Source organism: Myxine glutinosa, chromosome 8 (assembly GCF_964187855.1).
Source record: "Myxine glutinosa chromosome 8, kmMyxGlut1.1, whole genome shotgun sequence".
In the NCBI taxonomy this organism is placed as follows: domain Eukaryota; kingdom Metazoa; phylum Chordata; class Myxini; order Myxiniformes; family Myxinidae; genus Myxine; species Myxine glutinosa.
In genome coordinates, this window is record NC_136268.1 from 88,264,516 (window position 1) to 88,280,684 (window position 16,169).

At 46.0% G+C, this 16,169-nt stretch overlaps 1 protein-coding gene across 1 annotated transcript in view; it reads left to right on the forward strand.

The window, feature by feature from the left end:
- LOC137417218 (protein transport protein Sec24A-like) overlaps positions 1–16,169 on the forward strand; it is an 87,754-nt gene that overhangs the window by 41,311 nt on the left and 30,274 nt on the right. The window contains exon 8 of the mRNA XM_078783467.1: positions 3,470–3,664. Coding sequence (XP_078639593.1) covers positions 3,470–3,664 — 195 coding nt within the window. The remainder of the gene's footprint in view (positions 1–3,469; positions 3,665–16,169) is intronic.

Sequence of the window (16,169 nt, forward strand, 5' to 3'; positions counted from 1 at the left end):
AGGGTAGGCAGGGACAGAAATACAAGTTTGTGTGGCAAGGGTGCCCGGAGGGCGTGAATGGTGTTGGTGTCCTGTTTTCTGAGGAGTTTGTAGACAGTGTGGTGAGTGTGACTAGAGTGAGTGATAGGTTGATGATGGTGAAAATGATGATTGGAAAGCTCTTGGTGAACGTCATCTCGGGATATGCTCCGCAGGTTGGTCGGAGCGAAGAAGAGAAGGACAAGTTCTGGTGTGCGATAGAGAAGCTGATGGAAAACGTGAAAGATGAGGAAGTTGTTGTGGTGGGAGGAGACCTGAATGGACATGTGGGAAGGAGTATGGATGGTTTTGAGGGAGTTCATGGGGGTTACGGATATGGTGTGAGAAATGGAGAAGGTGAAAGGATTTTGGAGTTTGCTGATGGAGCTGATTTGTTGATTTGTAATACTTAGTTCCAGAAAGAGGATAATAAGCTTGTTACATACACGTCAGGTGGGTCGACGACAACCGTTGACTACCTGATGGTGCGTAGGCGAGATAGGGGGCACCTCCGGGACACAAAGGTGATCCCGGGGGAGGAGGCTGTTTCACAGCACCACTTGGTTGTCTGCGACATAAGGGTGAAAGGTGCGAGGAGAGCTCGGCGGGTGAAGTACCAACCGAGAATGAAGGTGTGGAGGTTGAAAGAGGTGACAGTAAGGGAGGCATTAAAAGAGAGGCTGAGTAGGGTAGAGGATGATGTGGTTGAGCTTGAAAGTGGTTGGATGTCAATGAAAGCTAGTCTGTTGGGAGCCGTTGGTGAGGTATGTGGATGGACAAAAGGACCACCGAGGAACTCGGAAACATGGTGGTGGGATGACGAAGTTGGAAAGAGGATTGACGAGAAGAGGAAGAAGTTCAAGGAGTGGCAGAAGGCGAAGGGTACGGGAGCAGAAACAGCAGAGCATGAAAGTTATAAGGCAGCCAAGAAGGCTGCAAAGAAAGAGGTAGCAAAGGCGCAGGAGGCATGTAGGAAAATGTTCGGAGAACGCTTGGATTCGGAAGAGGGTCAGAAAGCAGTATTCAGGATTGCAAAGCACATAGCGAAAGAGAGGTGTGATGTGATGGGGGTGAGTTGCTTGAAGGAAGAAGTGGGACAAATCGTTGTCGACCCAGATGGAATTAAAGGAAGATGGAAAAGATATATGGAAATGCTGTTGAATACAGAGAATGAATGGGATGGCAACATAGAGAGTAACCCAGTTTTAGGACCGGCAGAGAAGATAACTGAGAAGGAAGTTGAGGAAGCGATAAAAGCAATGAAGAGTGGAAAAGCGGGAGGGCCGATGGGAGTTGTGGGAGATATGTTGAAGGCAGCAGGAAGTTGGGGTGTGAAGAGAATGACAGAGATCTGTAATCTGGTGGTGAAAGAAGGCCGCATTCCAGTGGATTGGGAACCGAGTACCCTCGTCCCTCTATACAAGGGGAAAGGTGACCCTCTGGAGTGTGGCTCGTACCGAGCGATAAAGTTATTGGAGCATGGAATGAAGGTATTGGAAAGGGTGTTGGAGAGGAGGATAAGGAAGAAAGTGAAGATTGACGAAATGCAGTTTGGATTTATGCCAGGAAGAGGAACGACAGATGCGCTTTTCATTGTGAGGCAGTTGCAGGAGAAGTACATGGAGAAGAGGAAGAAGTTGTTTCTTGGGTTTGTTGATCTGGAGAAAGCATTCGATAGGGTTCCACGCAAAGTATTGACATGGGCATTGAGGAAGTTAGGAGTGGAGGAATGGTTGATCAGAGTAGTGATGGCAATGTACAAAAGAGCGCGCACAGCTGTAAGGACGAAGGACGGGAACAGTGGTGAGTTTGAGGTGAAGGTGGGAGTGCATCAGCGGTCGGTACTAAGTCCACTACTATTTGTAGCTGTGATGGAGGTGCTGGCTCAGAACGTAAAGGAGGGTTTACCGTGGGAGTTGTTGTATGCAGATGATCTGGTGTTGATTGCGGAAAGTATGGATGGACTGAAGGAAAAGATGAACAAGTGGAAGGAATGTATGGAGACAAAAGGTCTGAAGGTGAATATCGGAAAGACGAAGGTGATGGCAAGTGGTAAAGCATGTGGTGAGGTGGAAAGAACTGGGAAGTGGCCGTGTGCTGTGTGCAGGAAGGGTGTGGGAGTGAACTCCATTCAATGTATAATGTGCGCTGAGTGGGTTCATCAAAAATGTAGTGGTCCGAGAGGGTCATTTACCAGTGTGGCAGCTACATTCAAATGTAAGGTGTGCACAGAGGGAGCTGCAGATGGAGGAAATGTTGAGTTGGATCTTGGAGACGGCGTGAAGCTGGAAGGTGTGAAAACATTTTGCTACCTCGGAGACATGCTGAATGGAGAAGGTGGATCAGACTCGGCAACGGTTGCTCGAGTGAGATGTGCATGGAAGAAGTTTCGGGAACTGAGTGGCGTGCTGATGAGGAGAGTGTCGCTGAAGCTGAAGGGAAAGGTGTATGCTGCATGTGTGAGAAGTGTTATGATTTATGGGAGCGAGACATGGGTAATGAATGTAGAGCAGCAACGAAGGCTGGAAAGGGTGGAAATGCGAATGGTTCGATGGATGTGTGGAGTATCGTTGAGAGAGAGAGGAAGACAAATTATGAATTGCGAAAGATGATGGGAATATTGCCTGTGATTGATGCTGTGAAGAGGAACAGGTTGAGATGGTTTGGTCATGTGTTGAGGAAGGATGAAAGTGACTGGTTGAGAAGAGTGATGGAAATGAATGTAGAAGGAAGTAGAGGAGGGGGAAGACCGAGAAAGACTTGGCTAAAGATGGTGGAAGAAGAAATGCGGGCAAGGGGGTTAACAAGGAGAGATGCAGAAAATAGGGCAAAATGGAGAAGATTGTCATGGGGACCGCAAGGCTAACCCCCGCTCTAGCAGGGAAAATGGCCTTAAAATGCATGTTGTTGTTGTTGTTGTAGCAAGGGAATTTTTTTTACAATATCCTGCTTTCCTTGGTTGTTCACCTTTTCTGTTGATGGAATTTGGGGAGCATTTGAGGTAGGAATTAAGCAAGGTTTGCTAGTACTGGCTGTGACAACAAATTAAATTGCTGCTGCCAGGCTATTGTCATGATCAACAAGCAACCCTTGCTGATTGTGCAAGCATTTTCCCTATCCCTCACTGTACCCCTGATGTAGATCAAGTCCATTGTCTGTTACTTAAAAGATGGGACAGATGGTTGCAATGACGAGAGATATGGAGGAAAGGATTTGGAATTCACCCAGGTCATGCTGTGCGTTGTCATTTGCATATTGATAGTACAGATGCCTCTCGTGCGTCTGTGAATGCTGAATTTTAATGGTGCACGAAAATAGCAACAAAATGTTTACGTGAACTTTGCAAAAATCATTTTTAAAGTATGTATTTGTATCTGGAGGAATAATTTGTATTGGTGCTGCAGAGTTCCTTAAATGCTGCATGCCTGTTTATTTGGGGTTCTCTTCACAGCTGCTCAAGGAACTCCTTATGTCATTGCCTACGATATTTTCTGCCTCCAATGAACGAGGGACTGATAGCGCTCTCGGTCCCGCGCTTCAGGCGGCACTGAAGATGCTTTCGCCAACTGGTGGCCGCATCACCGTCTTTCAAACGCAGCTTCCTTCGCGTGGTCCGGGAACGTTGAAAGCTCGTACTGCTGGCACGGTGAGGGCTCATGTCCTGTTGGCTCTGATTTTGATGAATTTTGAGTCCAGTGTTTCTTAAATCTACCTTCTGGACATTATTTTATACATTTAAGTCCAACCTTTAATCTTTAATTTTATGTACAACCTAAATCCTTTAATCTCATTTTTGTACAAATCTCATTTATGTACAATTTAAACCAGATTTTTAAAAGGTTATTTATTATTTTAGCTCTATATAGTCAGTCTAATCCAGCAGAATGTTGAAATGATTGTGGGTTTTATGGTTAAAAACAGCAAATTTGACACTGATAGACCAAGACCTAATGAAAAACATTGGATACTAAGGGCAGAGGGGGGTGTGGGAAGGGGGAACCGATGCTGCCTGGCTTGGTGAGCTTTTTCCAGCGTCGATTTCGGGACCTGTTGGACATTGAAAAGCTATGTAGCTTTTGCCTCATGGTGGTTACCTTTTGCCTGCGGGCTGGACAGGATGGCATCGGCTCACGTGTCTCAAAAACCTGCTCTGTTGCCCTTGCACATTCTCTCTCTGCCCTTTTCACCCTGTCATTTGCCCTATATCATCTTCCATCTGCTTGGAAATCCACCAACTTGCAAATCCATCACTGCATGACACATAAAGGTACAAAAACTGATCCCCTTAATTACAGATCTATCAGCTTACTTCCTATCATCAGCAAAGTAATGGAATCCATCATCACAGATGATACGAAATCCTTCCTTTTCTCCAACAACCTCATCTCGGATCATCAATTTGGTTTCAGACCATGTCACTCCACTTTGGACATGCTGCTTTGACTCACCCAACAATGGATGGAGGCCCTCAATTTCAGACATGGTATCAGGGCCATCTCTCTGGACATATGTCATTCTTTCGATAAAGTTTGGCATCCTGCCTTATTCTCCAAACACTTTGCCTATGGCTTCCAAGGCCAACTCCTCATGTTTTACTGACTTGCTCTACTTTCATAGGCAACGTGTGGCTCTCAACGGAATCCTTTCATCTTCTCTCCCTCTCAAGACTGGAGTGCATCAAGGCAGTGTTCTGGGTCCAGTCCTATTCCTGATCTTCATTAATGATCTCTCTGACTCTGGCAATCCTCTTTATCTATTTGCTGATAACTCCACCCTCTGCCGTGACAATCCTCATGCTACAGACAGACAGACAGGCAGGCAGGCAGAACGCAGCCTCTACTATCTCTCTCTCTCTCTCTCTCTCTCCCTCTCCCCCTCTCTGAAAGGACTATCTGGCAAACCCTCTCGTATACTTTTTAAACAATTACAATCCTCTTGAGGAAGGTTCAGTCACTCAAACTCTTGGGTCTCACTATCTATCAGCCATGATCTTTCTTGGACAAAACACATTTCAAAGTTGGTCTCCAAAGCCAGCTGCCGACTGAGCGTCCTCCACCCCTGAACTCCTATTCATCATCTGCAGCTTGATGGAGCACTGCTCTTCCCTCTTGGCTGGCACCCCTGCCTCACATCATCAATGCATGTCCACTATTATGATGCAAGAACATCTTGGAAGGCCAAGCAGTCTTTGAGATTCCACATTCGCAAAATTGAGTGATGACAAAAAAAACGCATTTTTTAATGTCAGACCGTCATTTTACCTTGGCCTTTAACCCGGAATGGTATGATGTAAATGAAGCATAAATGCACCAATCTCTAGACTATTTAGACAGGGCAATTTTGTTCCGATCAGACAAAACTTAGTTGAGTTAGGGTGAAATTTTTTAAAATGTCCATAATTAGCTGAAGCCATTTAAAATGGCTTCAGCTAATTATGTCATTCCAATGTCAAAGACCAATGTAGGTCAAGGTCAAAATATTTGTCAATGTTTCATTCCTTTTATTCACATTATTGATGCAAGATTGAATTCCATATGTCCCAGCCGTCTCCGATTATACAGTTTGGAAATTACAGTAAACAAAACAAAAACAATGAAAATAAACAAACCCTACATCAAATATAAGTGCCCCCCCCCCCTATTGTACAGGGAGATGTATATACAGTCACGTGAAAAAGTAAGTACACCCCATGTAAAGTTTTGACTTTTTCAACATATTTCAACATACAGGTTTTTTTTTTTTTTTTTTTTTTTGGGGATACAGAATCGAGGCTCGTGAAAGAGCTAACATTTATTTCACAAACAAATCAAACAGACAAACAAAATATATAAAAAGAGGGAGCGGAAGACAAGATGGGGAGAGAAGGGGAAGCACATAAACACAACATTTGAGAGGAGGGAGATGGCTTGGGGGGAGGAGGCATGGGAAGGAGGGGGGGGGGAGGGGTGGGAGAAGTATAAAGCACAAGGACACCAAGGACTTCCTGGACAGAAGTTGGTAATTCAAAAAAGTGGATTTGGGGTGAAATTAGCGGGGGTAGAAAAGATCAAGGTTTTGGACGGGGGAAGATAAGAGATGGTGGTGAACAGCTGTTTTCAAGACCTGGAGGGTGGAGTGGGATTTAAGAGAGTGAGGGAGTTTGTTCCAGAGGCGGGAGAAAAGAGGAATGAAGGAATGAAGGAGTGAAGGTGAGCAGAGAGTCTTGATTTTGGCAGTTTAACCATAAGAGGGTTGCAGGCAGATCTTGTGCGTCCTGTAGGAATATTTGCGGGACAGAGCCCAGAGAGAGCTGGGGGGGGGGGGGGGGGGGGCAAGGCCAGAGAGGAGTCGGTAGAAGACGGAAAGACCACCAACCTGCCTGCGGTGAGTGAGTGAAAGGCCCTTGGAGTTAGCTTCATCGCGGGAGATTCCAATGATTATGAACGCTTTGGTTTCAACAGCGTGAAGACGAGCTAGGTGTGAGGCAGGAGCACCAGCCCAGAGGGGAGAGCAGTATTCCATTGAGCTGCGGATGAAAGCCTTGTATGTGGTGAGGAGCTCAGGTGTGCCAAGGAAGGACTTCGCACGACGGAGGATGCCCAGTCGGCGACTGGCTTTGGAGGCCAGATTTGAAATGTGGTTTTCCCAGGAAAGATCATGGCAGATAGTGAGACCCAAAAGCTTGAGTGACAGAACTTCTTGGAGAGGATTATTCAGAAAGTGGGTGGGAGGGTTCTCCAGTCGGTCTTTGCTGAGAGACAAAGTGAGGGTGTGAGATTTGTCAGGATTGAAAGACATGTTCCACTTGTTTGCCCAGTCTGTGATTTTGTCCAGGTCTGCAGAGAGTGAGGAAGCTGCAGACTGGCGATCTGAGGGATGCGGAATGGAGCGACAGAGAGTAGTCATCAGCAAAGAGATAGAGAGGATTTTCAAGAGAGTCAGAGAGATCATTGATGAAGACCAGAAAAAGCACAGGGCCCAGAACACTGCCTTGGGGAACTCCAGCCTGAACAGGAAGAGGAGATGAGAGAAACCCATTCAGGGCCACATGTTGACTACGACTGGAGTGGAAGTACGCCAGCCATGCGTGGACATTTCCATGGATACCAAAGGAGGAGATTTTGGTGAGCAGAGCGGGGTGCCAGACCGGATCAAAGGCACGTGATATGTCAAGGGAGACAGCTCTAATTTCCTGCTTGGCATTGAGGACCTCCATCCATTGTTGAGAAAGCAGAAGCAGCATGTCCAGAGTAGAGTGACCAGGTCTGAAACCAAATTGATGATCAGAGATCAAGCCTTTGGATAAGAGGAAAGATTTCATATCCGAAGCAATGATGGATTCCATGACTTTGCTGATAATTGGGAGAAGGCTGATTGGTCTGTAGTTGTTAGGATCTGTTTTTGCACCTTTTTGTGCAAAGCGGTGATGTTGGCTGATTTCCAAGCAGATGGCAGATGACCTTGAGCAAAAGAGAGGGTGAAGAGAACAGAGAGAGGGAGTGAAAGAGCGGAAGAACAGGATTTTAGGACCCGTGGGCTGATGCCGTCAGGTCCAGTTGCAGAATCAGAGTCGAGGGTTGACAGAAACTTTTCCACCTTGTCAGGAGGAAAGCACACAGAGTCCAGGAGCAGCTGGGTACGGTGGGTACAGAGAGGGATGTGTTTGGGACACAAGATTTAGAGGCAAACACAGAGTTGAGGCATTCAGCTTTTTCACGTGCAGAGTAAGCCGTGTAGCCGTTTGAGGTGAGGGAGGGGATGGAGGGGGAACAATCACCAGAAACAGATTTGACCAGCCACCACCAGGATTTGGAAGAGGGAGACAGATAAGAAAGTTCGGTCTTGAGAACGGAGAGATATTGTTGCCTGGCTCTTCTGAGGGTGGACACACACTTGTTTCGGGCTTTGTGAAAGGAAATGAGATTTCCTTCCGTTGGATTTGCTTTCCAGGAGACGAAAGCAAGTTGTTTCTGGGCAACAGCCTCACCACAAGATTCCGTGTACCATGGACGGGAGGAAGGGTATGACAACTGAAGACGAGATGGGATAAATCTGTGCATGAGAGAGAGCAATTTACTTTGGAAGAATTCCCAGGATGAGTCGATGTCAGGTGATAGAGATGGGAGACCAGTCCAGATGATTGATGGCTGCTTGAAGACCGTGCCAGTTGGCCTGAGTGAAATGCCAGACTCGTCGACGCTGAGGAGGCTCTCTGAGAATGGTCAGAGAGATGTCCACTTTAACAAGCACATGATCAGATGAGCCGATTGGAGCAGAAGAAGAGCAGCAGACATTTTCAGGAAGTTAGTCATAACCAAGTCCAGAAGAGAAGATGCTCCGTTGACTGAGATCCGGGTCGGGAAATTGACAGATTGTGTCAGTCCCAGTGAGTCGCAGAAGTCCTTTGCTGACGAGCCATGGCTGGTGAGAGAGGTACCCACACCCAGCCAACTGGCATGGTGACAATTGAAATCACCACATATGAGGAAGAGAGAGTTGGGATGGGTAGATAGAAGTTGGTCTATATTATCAGACAGCGAGATGTAGATGGAGTCATCGCTGTTTGGTGGACGGTACAACACACATATGAACAAAAGGTGGGAACGAAGGGGAAGCCATAGCCAAAGGTATTCCTGGGGGTGAGGTGGAGAGAGGGCAGTGCAGGGCGAGTGAGGAAGAGAGTTTTTTTTACAAAGACAGCAACGCCACCTCCAGGACGAGGCACAGGTCTGTCATATCGGAGGAGGGAGTAACCTGGGAGAGATACCAAGGAATCAGAGACATCATGAAGGAGGAAAGTTTCTGTTGAGCAGATCACGTCTGTTTTGTCAGAAGCAACCTGTATGGAGAGATCAGTAAAGTTTGAGCGAAGACCCCGGATGTTTGAGGTCCATCATATCGTTAATGAAGAGGAGGGAGGAGCATCGGATACAGAACGGCGGGGGGGGTGGGGGGTGTAGGGTAAGATGTGGAAGAGGAGGAAGTGGTAGGGAGGGCTGTTGAAGGTGTGTCATAGATTTCAGAATAGCTTGGAGAAAGGGAAGAATGGCGCAGACAAAAGGTTTGATGGTGATTGGGTGAGGCACAGTGAGGTGTTATTTGAGGAGGGGGAAGAGCGAGGCAGAAGGTTGGGGGAGGAGGGGTGAGAGGGGAGTCTAGGAGGGGAGGAGCGAGGGAGAGTCTCGGAGGGGAGGGGTGTGGGGGGAGTTTAGGAGGGAAGGGGCAAGGGGGGAGATTTGAAAGGGATGGGTGATGGGGAAGATTTGGAGGGGAGGGGCAAGGGGGAAGATTTGAAAGAGATGGGTGATGGGGAAGATTTGGAGGGGAGGGGCAAGGGGGTAGATTTGGAGGGGTGATGGGGAAGTTTTGGAGGGAAGGGGTGATGGGGAAGATTTGGAGGGGAGGGGCAAGGGGGAAGACTTGAAAGGGATGGGTGATGGGGAAGATTTGGAGGGGAGGGGCAAGGGGGAATATTTGAAAGAGATGGGTGATGGGGAAGATTTGGAGGGGAGGGGCAAGGGGGTAGATTTGGAGGGGAGGGGTGATGGGGAAGTTTTGGAGGGGAGGGGTGATGGGGAAGTTTTGGAGGGAAGGGGCAAGGGGGAAGTCTTGAAAGGGATGGGGGATGGGGAAGATTTGGAGGGGAGTGGCAAGGGGGAATATTTGAAAGAGATGGGTGATGGGGAAGATTTGGAGGGGAGGGGCAAGGGGGTAGATTTGGAGGGGAGGGGTGATGGGGAAGTTTTGGAGGGGAGGGGTGATAGGGAAGATTTGGAGGGGAGGGGCAAGGGGGAATATTTGAAAGAGATGGGTGATGGGGAAGATTTGGAGGGGAGGGGCTAGGGGGTAGATTTGGAGGGGAGGGGTGATGGGGAAGTTTTGGAGGGGAGGGGTGATAGGGAAGTTTTGGAGGGAAGGGGTGATGGGAAGATTTGGAGGGGAGGGGAGAGATTGGATTTTAGAAAGTGTACGATTAATGGGAATGTAAAATGAGTTTCTTGTGACCTTCGAGTCAAAAATACGTTTGAGGATGCTGAAGGAGGGGTGGAGTGCAGGAGATTTTCGGGAATGTAGAAAAGAGGAACTGTAAGAGATGGATTTTTTTTTTTGGAATGAATAGATTTGGTGAGCAAGTCGAAAGCATCCTTTTTAGTGGGGCGGCTTAGCCCAAATATTCAAAAGAATTGTGCATTTTGTGATACAAGCACCAAATTTGGCACAAATGTACATTAATATGTTGCGAACATTTTCAGATATTGGGCCACTTGAAATTCCGTAATTTTTTTTTTCATATTTTTTCAAATTTCGTAATTTCAAATTTTTCGGGTGACACCGTCACAATTTCGGTCTTCGAGGCCGGCCGATAGGCAAAGTGTGACCGGAAGGGACGAGGTTCTCCTGACCATGTGGCCCTCGATCTGGGAAGCGAGAGGCGTTCCATTAGTGGACGCGCCCCTCACGCCCGACTTTTGGGCGGCCCCGGCAGGCCGTTTGTTTTGACGTTCCGTGACAGGCCCCGCACCCCCACCTCCGGGCCGACCGGAAGCTTGTGCTGAGTACATCATACCTGAACAACTCAGTGAGGCAGAACACAGCAGTGCACACCAGGGTGACCCCTTCAGTGCATAAACCAATTAACCTGTCCACTGCAGGGCATATAGAAATGAAGTTATTTTCTGCATATAATAATAATATAAGTTCAGTTCTATATAACAATTTCTGTTATCACCACTACCACTACAACTACCACTACTACAAGCTTTGTCTGGAATTTTGTGGACTAACAGACAAACAGACATACAGACAAGCTGGGATCAAAACATTACCTCCTTCCACCATTGAGTGTAGAGGTAAACATCATGGAAATTATATCATGCCCTAGATTTAATTCATGCTTACCCGTGTATTTGCTTCACTGGTTCACAAGGTCTTTTGCATACATGTAATTCAGACTCTCGTCTTCATTGCTGACCACACAATGTTCGCAACATATTAATGTACATTTGTGCCAAATTTGGTGCTTGTATCACAAAATGCACAATTCTTTTGAATATTTGGGCTAAGCCGCCCCAGTATATCGGCCGGCCTCGAAGACCGAAATTGTGACGGTGTCACCCGAAAAATTTGAAATTACGAAATTTGAAAAAAAAAATTACGGAATTTCAAGTGGCCCAATATCTGAAAATGTTCGCAACATATTAATGTACATTTGTGCCAAATTTGGTGCTTGTATCACAAAATGCACAACAGGTTTGCTATGCTGCTACACTATTTATCGAAGAAGAAGAAAAAGGTGTTATAATATATGACAGAATACAGTTCTTCAGGGGAAAGTTTAAATATTTTAAAATTGAGCAGTGAAAACTATCTGGGGAAATGGAAATGGGGGTGAAACACGTGATCGAAGAACGAAAGAACAAATAAGAACAACGAATAAACGAATAAGAACAGAAAAGGAAATATTTTTATTTGGTTTTTTTTTGAGTTGAGATTTTAAACAAGGAAGTATGGGGTGAAAGACTGGGACAAAAACAGAGAACGAAAGTAATTGCAGCGCAATCGACGGACCGCTGAGAGAAAAACAAAGCCTCAAGGTCGGACACGGTAGCCCACTACTACTAGGGCTCAAAATACGCGACACGAATTAACCGACGATTTTGTATACATGTATGAAAAATTAACACCGACAATCTTACGAAAGGCACACTATAGGTACATTCACTGAAAGATGGATGCAGTTTCGACAAAAACACAATTGTGAAAAATTACTTAACTTCGAAAGCGTGAACGCATGGACAGCTTCAAAAAGACGTGACCTCCAATCAAATCAGCTATTTGATCTTCATTTCAACAATATTGATAGATAAAGGTGATATAATATCACAAATATCATGAAACATTTACATTTTGTAGTCCATTGCATAATTAAAATAAACATGAATGCAAATTTTGCATGTGGAAAAAGTAAGTACACCCCTACATTTATCACTGCTTCAAATACCTAAAATTAGAATCAGGTGCACCAGCTCAGGTGCAAATGATTAGAACATCATTAGAGAGGATCTTGGAGGAACCTGTCTTATTTAAACCTCAGACATTTAGTTTGGTTTGTTCTTTGTTGTTGAAGTGTGCGGTGTCACCATGCCTAGATCAAAAGAGCTCTCTGAGGCCTTCAGAAAGAAGGTTATAGATGCCTCCGAGTCTGGGAAGAGATTTAAAAAGATCTCCAAACAATTTGAAATCAATCATTCGACTGTCCGGAAGATCATCTACAAGTGGAGAAGACTCCAAACAACTGCCAACTTGTTCAGGCCAGGCCGCCCCAGCAAGTTCAGCCCGAGAGCAGACCGCAAGATGCTGAAAGAAGTCTCTAAGAACCCCAGAATGTCATCACGGGACCTACAGGTAGCTCTTGCCACTGTTGATGTCAAAGTGAACGAGTCTACCATTAGAAAGAGGCTACACAAATTTGATCTACATGGGAGGTGTGCCAGGAGGAAACCTTTGCTGTCCAGAAAGAACATCAGGGCAAGACTAAAGTTTGCCAATGAACATTGAACACCTCGGCAAAAACCAGCACTTCTGGAACAATGTGCTCTGGATAAATGAGTCAAAGGTAGAGCTATTTGGCCACAGTACCAGAAGACATGTTTGGCGAAAACCAAAGACAGCATTTGACCACAAGAACCTGATACCAACTGTAAAGCACAGTAGTGGAAATATTATGGTTGGGGCATCTTCGCTGCATCAGTGCCTGGGCAGCTCACCATCATAGAAGCCACTATGAATTCTTCATTGTACCAGAGGGTGCTTGAGGATAATGTGAGGCCATCTGTTGGAAAGTTGAAGCTCAACCGAAGGTGGACCTTGCAACATGACAATGACCCTAAACATACCAGTAAATCCACCCAGGAATGACTGAAAAGAAAGAAATGGAGTTTTCTGGAATGGCCAAGTCAAAGCCCGGATCTAAATCCCATCGAGATCTTGTGGGTGGGATTTGAAACGAGCTGTGCATGCAAGAAACCCCTCAAACATCGCACAGCTGAAAGAATTCTGCATGGAGGAGTGGGCAAAAACATCACACCTGAGCTCCTCACCACATACAAGGCTTTCATCTGCAGCTCAATGGAATACTGCTCTCGCCTAGCTCGTCTTCACGCTGTTGAAGCCAAAGCTTTCAGAATCATTGGAATCTCCTGCGATGAAGCTAACTCCGAGGGCCTTTCACTCACTCACCGCAGCCAGGTTGGTGGTCTTTCTGTCTTCTACCGACTCCTCTCCGGCCTTGCTCCCCCAACTCTCTCTGTGCTCTGTCCCCTCCAATATTCCTTCAGGTCGCACAAGATCTGCCTGCAACCCTCTTATGGTTAAACTGCCAAAATCTAGGCTCTCTGCTCACCTTCACTCTTTCATTCCCCTTTTCTCCGCCTCTGGAACAAACTCCCCCACTCCCTTCAATCCCAGTCCTCCCTTCATTTCGTTAAAACAGCTGTTCACCACCATCTCTTATCTTCCCCCATCCAAAACCTTGATCTTTTCTACCCCCGCTAATTCACCCCAGAGTCCTTGCAGTGTTCATATGTTTTATACGTCTCCCACCTCCCCCCCCAAGTCCTCCAGATGTCCCTGCTCTCAAATGTTGTGTTTGTGTCCTTCCCCCTCTCTCCCCATCCTGTCGGCCGCTCCCCTTGTTTTTTGTGTTTTGTGTGTCGGTTTGACTTTTTGTGTGATTAATGTTAGCTCTTTCACGAGCCTCGATCTTGTATACAAAAAAAAAAAAAATCACCAACTGGGCAAACAAGTGGAACATGTCTTTCAATCCTGACAAATCTCAGACTCTTACGATGTCTCTCCGAAAAGACCGACTGGACAACCCTCCCATCCACTTTCTGAATAATCCTCTCCAAGAAGTTCTGTCACTCAAGCTTTTGGGTCTCACTATCTGCCATGATCTTTCCTGGGAAAACCACATTTCAAATCTGGCCTCCAAAGCCAGTCGCCGACTGGGCATCCTCCGTCGTGCGAAGTCCTTCCTTGGCACACCTGAGCTCCTCACCACATACAAGGCTTTCATCCACAGCTCAATGGAATACTGCTCTCCCCTCTGGGCTGGTGCTCCTGCCTCACACCTAGCTCGTCTTCACGCTGTTGAAACCAAAACGTTTAGAATCATTGGAATCTCCCGCGATGAAGCTAACTCCAAGGGCCTTTCACTCACTCACCGCAGGCAGGTTGGTGGTCTTTCCGTCTTCTACCGACTCCTCTCCGGCCTTGCCCCCCCCCAGCTCTCTCTAGGCTCTGTCCCCCAAATATTCCTACAGGTCACACAGGATCTGCCTGCAACCCTCTTATGGTTCAACTGCCAAAATCAAGACTCTCTGCTCACCTTCACTCCTTCATTCCTCTTTTCTCCCGCCTCTGGAACAAACTCCCTCACTCTCTTCAATCCCACTCCACCCTCCAGGTCTTTAAAACAGCTGTTCACCACCATCTCTTATCTTCCCCCATCCAAAACCTTGATCTTTTCTACCCCTGCTAATTTCACCCCAAATCCACTTTTTTTGAAATACCAACTTCTTTCCTGGAAGTCCTTGGTGTCCTTGTGTTTTATATTTCTCCCTTCCCCCCCCCCCCCCCCCTCCCACGCCGCCTCCCTCCAAGCCCTCTCCCTCCCACACATCTCCCGATGTCCCTGCTCTCAAATGTTGTGTTCGTGTGCTTCCCCTTTTCTCCCCATCTTGTCTACCGCTCCCTCTTTTCATATATTTTGTTTGTCTGTTTGATTTGTTTGTGTGATAAATGTTAGCTCTTTCACGAGCCTCGATTCTGTATACAAAAAATATATATATATTGTTGAAATGAAGATCAAATAGCTGTATGTTGAAATATGTTGAAAAAGTCAAAACTTTACATGGGGTGTACTTACTTTTTCACGTGACTGTATATATATATATATATACAGTGCATTCAGGAAGTATTCCGACCCCTTCACTTTTTTCACATTTTGTTATGTTGCAGCCTTATGCTGAAATCGTTTAAATTCATGTTTTCCCTCATCAATCTACACTCAATACCCCACCCCCATAATGACAAAGAGAAAACAGGATTTAAGAAAGTTTTCCAGATTTATTAAAAATAAAAAACTGAAATATCACATTGACATAAGTATTCATACCCTTTGCTATGACACTTGAAATTTAGCTCAGGTGCCTCTTATGTCTCTTGATCATCTTTGAGATGTTTCTACACCTTGATTGGCATCCACCTGTGGTAAATTAAATTGATTAGACATGATTTGGAAAGGCACACACCTGTCGATATCAGGTCTCACAACTGACGATGCATATCACAGCAAAAACCAAGCCATGAGATCGAAGAAACTGCCTGCCGAGCTCAGACAGGATTTTGTCGAGGCACAGATCTGCGGAAGCCTACAAAAAAAATTCTGCTGCATTGAAGGTTCCCAAGAGCACAGTGGCCTCCATAATTCTTAAATGGAAGAAGTTGTCCAAACATGTCCAAACTGAGCAATTGGGAGAGAAGGGCCTTGGTCAGAGAGGTGACCAAGAACCCGATGGTCACTCTGGCTGAGCTCCAGAGATCCTGTGTGGAGATGGGAGAAACTTCCAGAAGGACAACCATCACTGCAACACTCTACCGTTCTGGGCTTTATGGCAGAGTAGCCAGACGGAAGCCTCTCCTCGGTGAAAGACACATGACAGCCCGCTTGGAGTTTGAAAAAAAGCACCTAAAGGACTCTCAGACTGTGAGAAACAAGATTCTGTGGTCTGATGAAACCAAGATTGGACTCTTTCGCTTCCATCTGGAAGGAGGCACCTGAGCTAAATTTCAAGTGTCATCGCAAAGGGTCTGAATACTTATGTCAATGTGATATTTCAGTTTTTTCTTTTTAATAAATTTGCAAAACTTTCAAAAATCCTGTTTTCTCTTTGTCATTATGGGGTATTCAGTGTAGATTGATGAGGGAAAAAATGAATTTAAACGATTTCAGCATAAGGCTGCAACATAACAAAATGTGAAAAAAGTGAAGGGGGTCTGAATACTTTCTGAATGCAGTGTGTGTGTGTGTGTGTGTGTGTGTGTGTGTGTGTGTGTGTGTGTGTGTGTGTGTGTGTGTGTGTGTGTGTGTGTGTGTGTGTGTGTGTGTG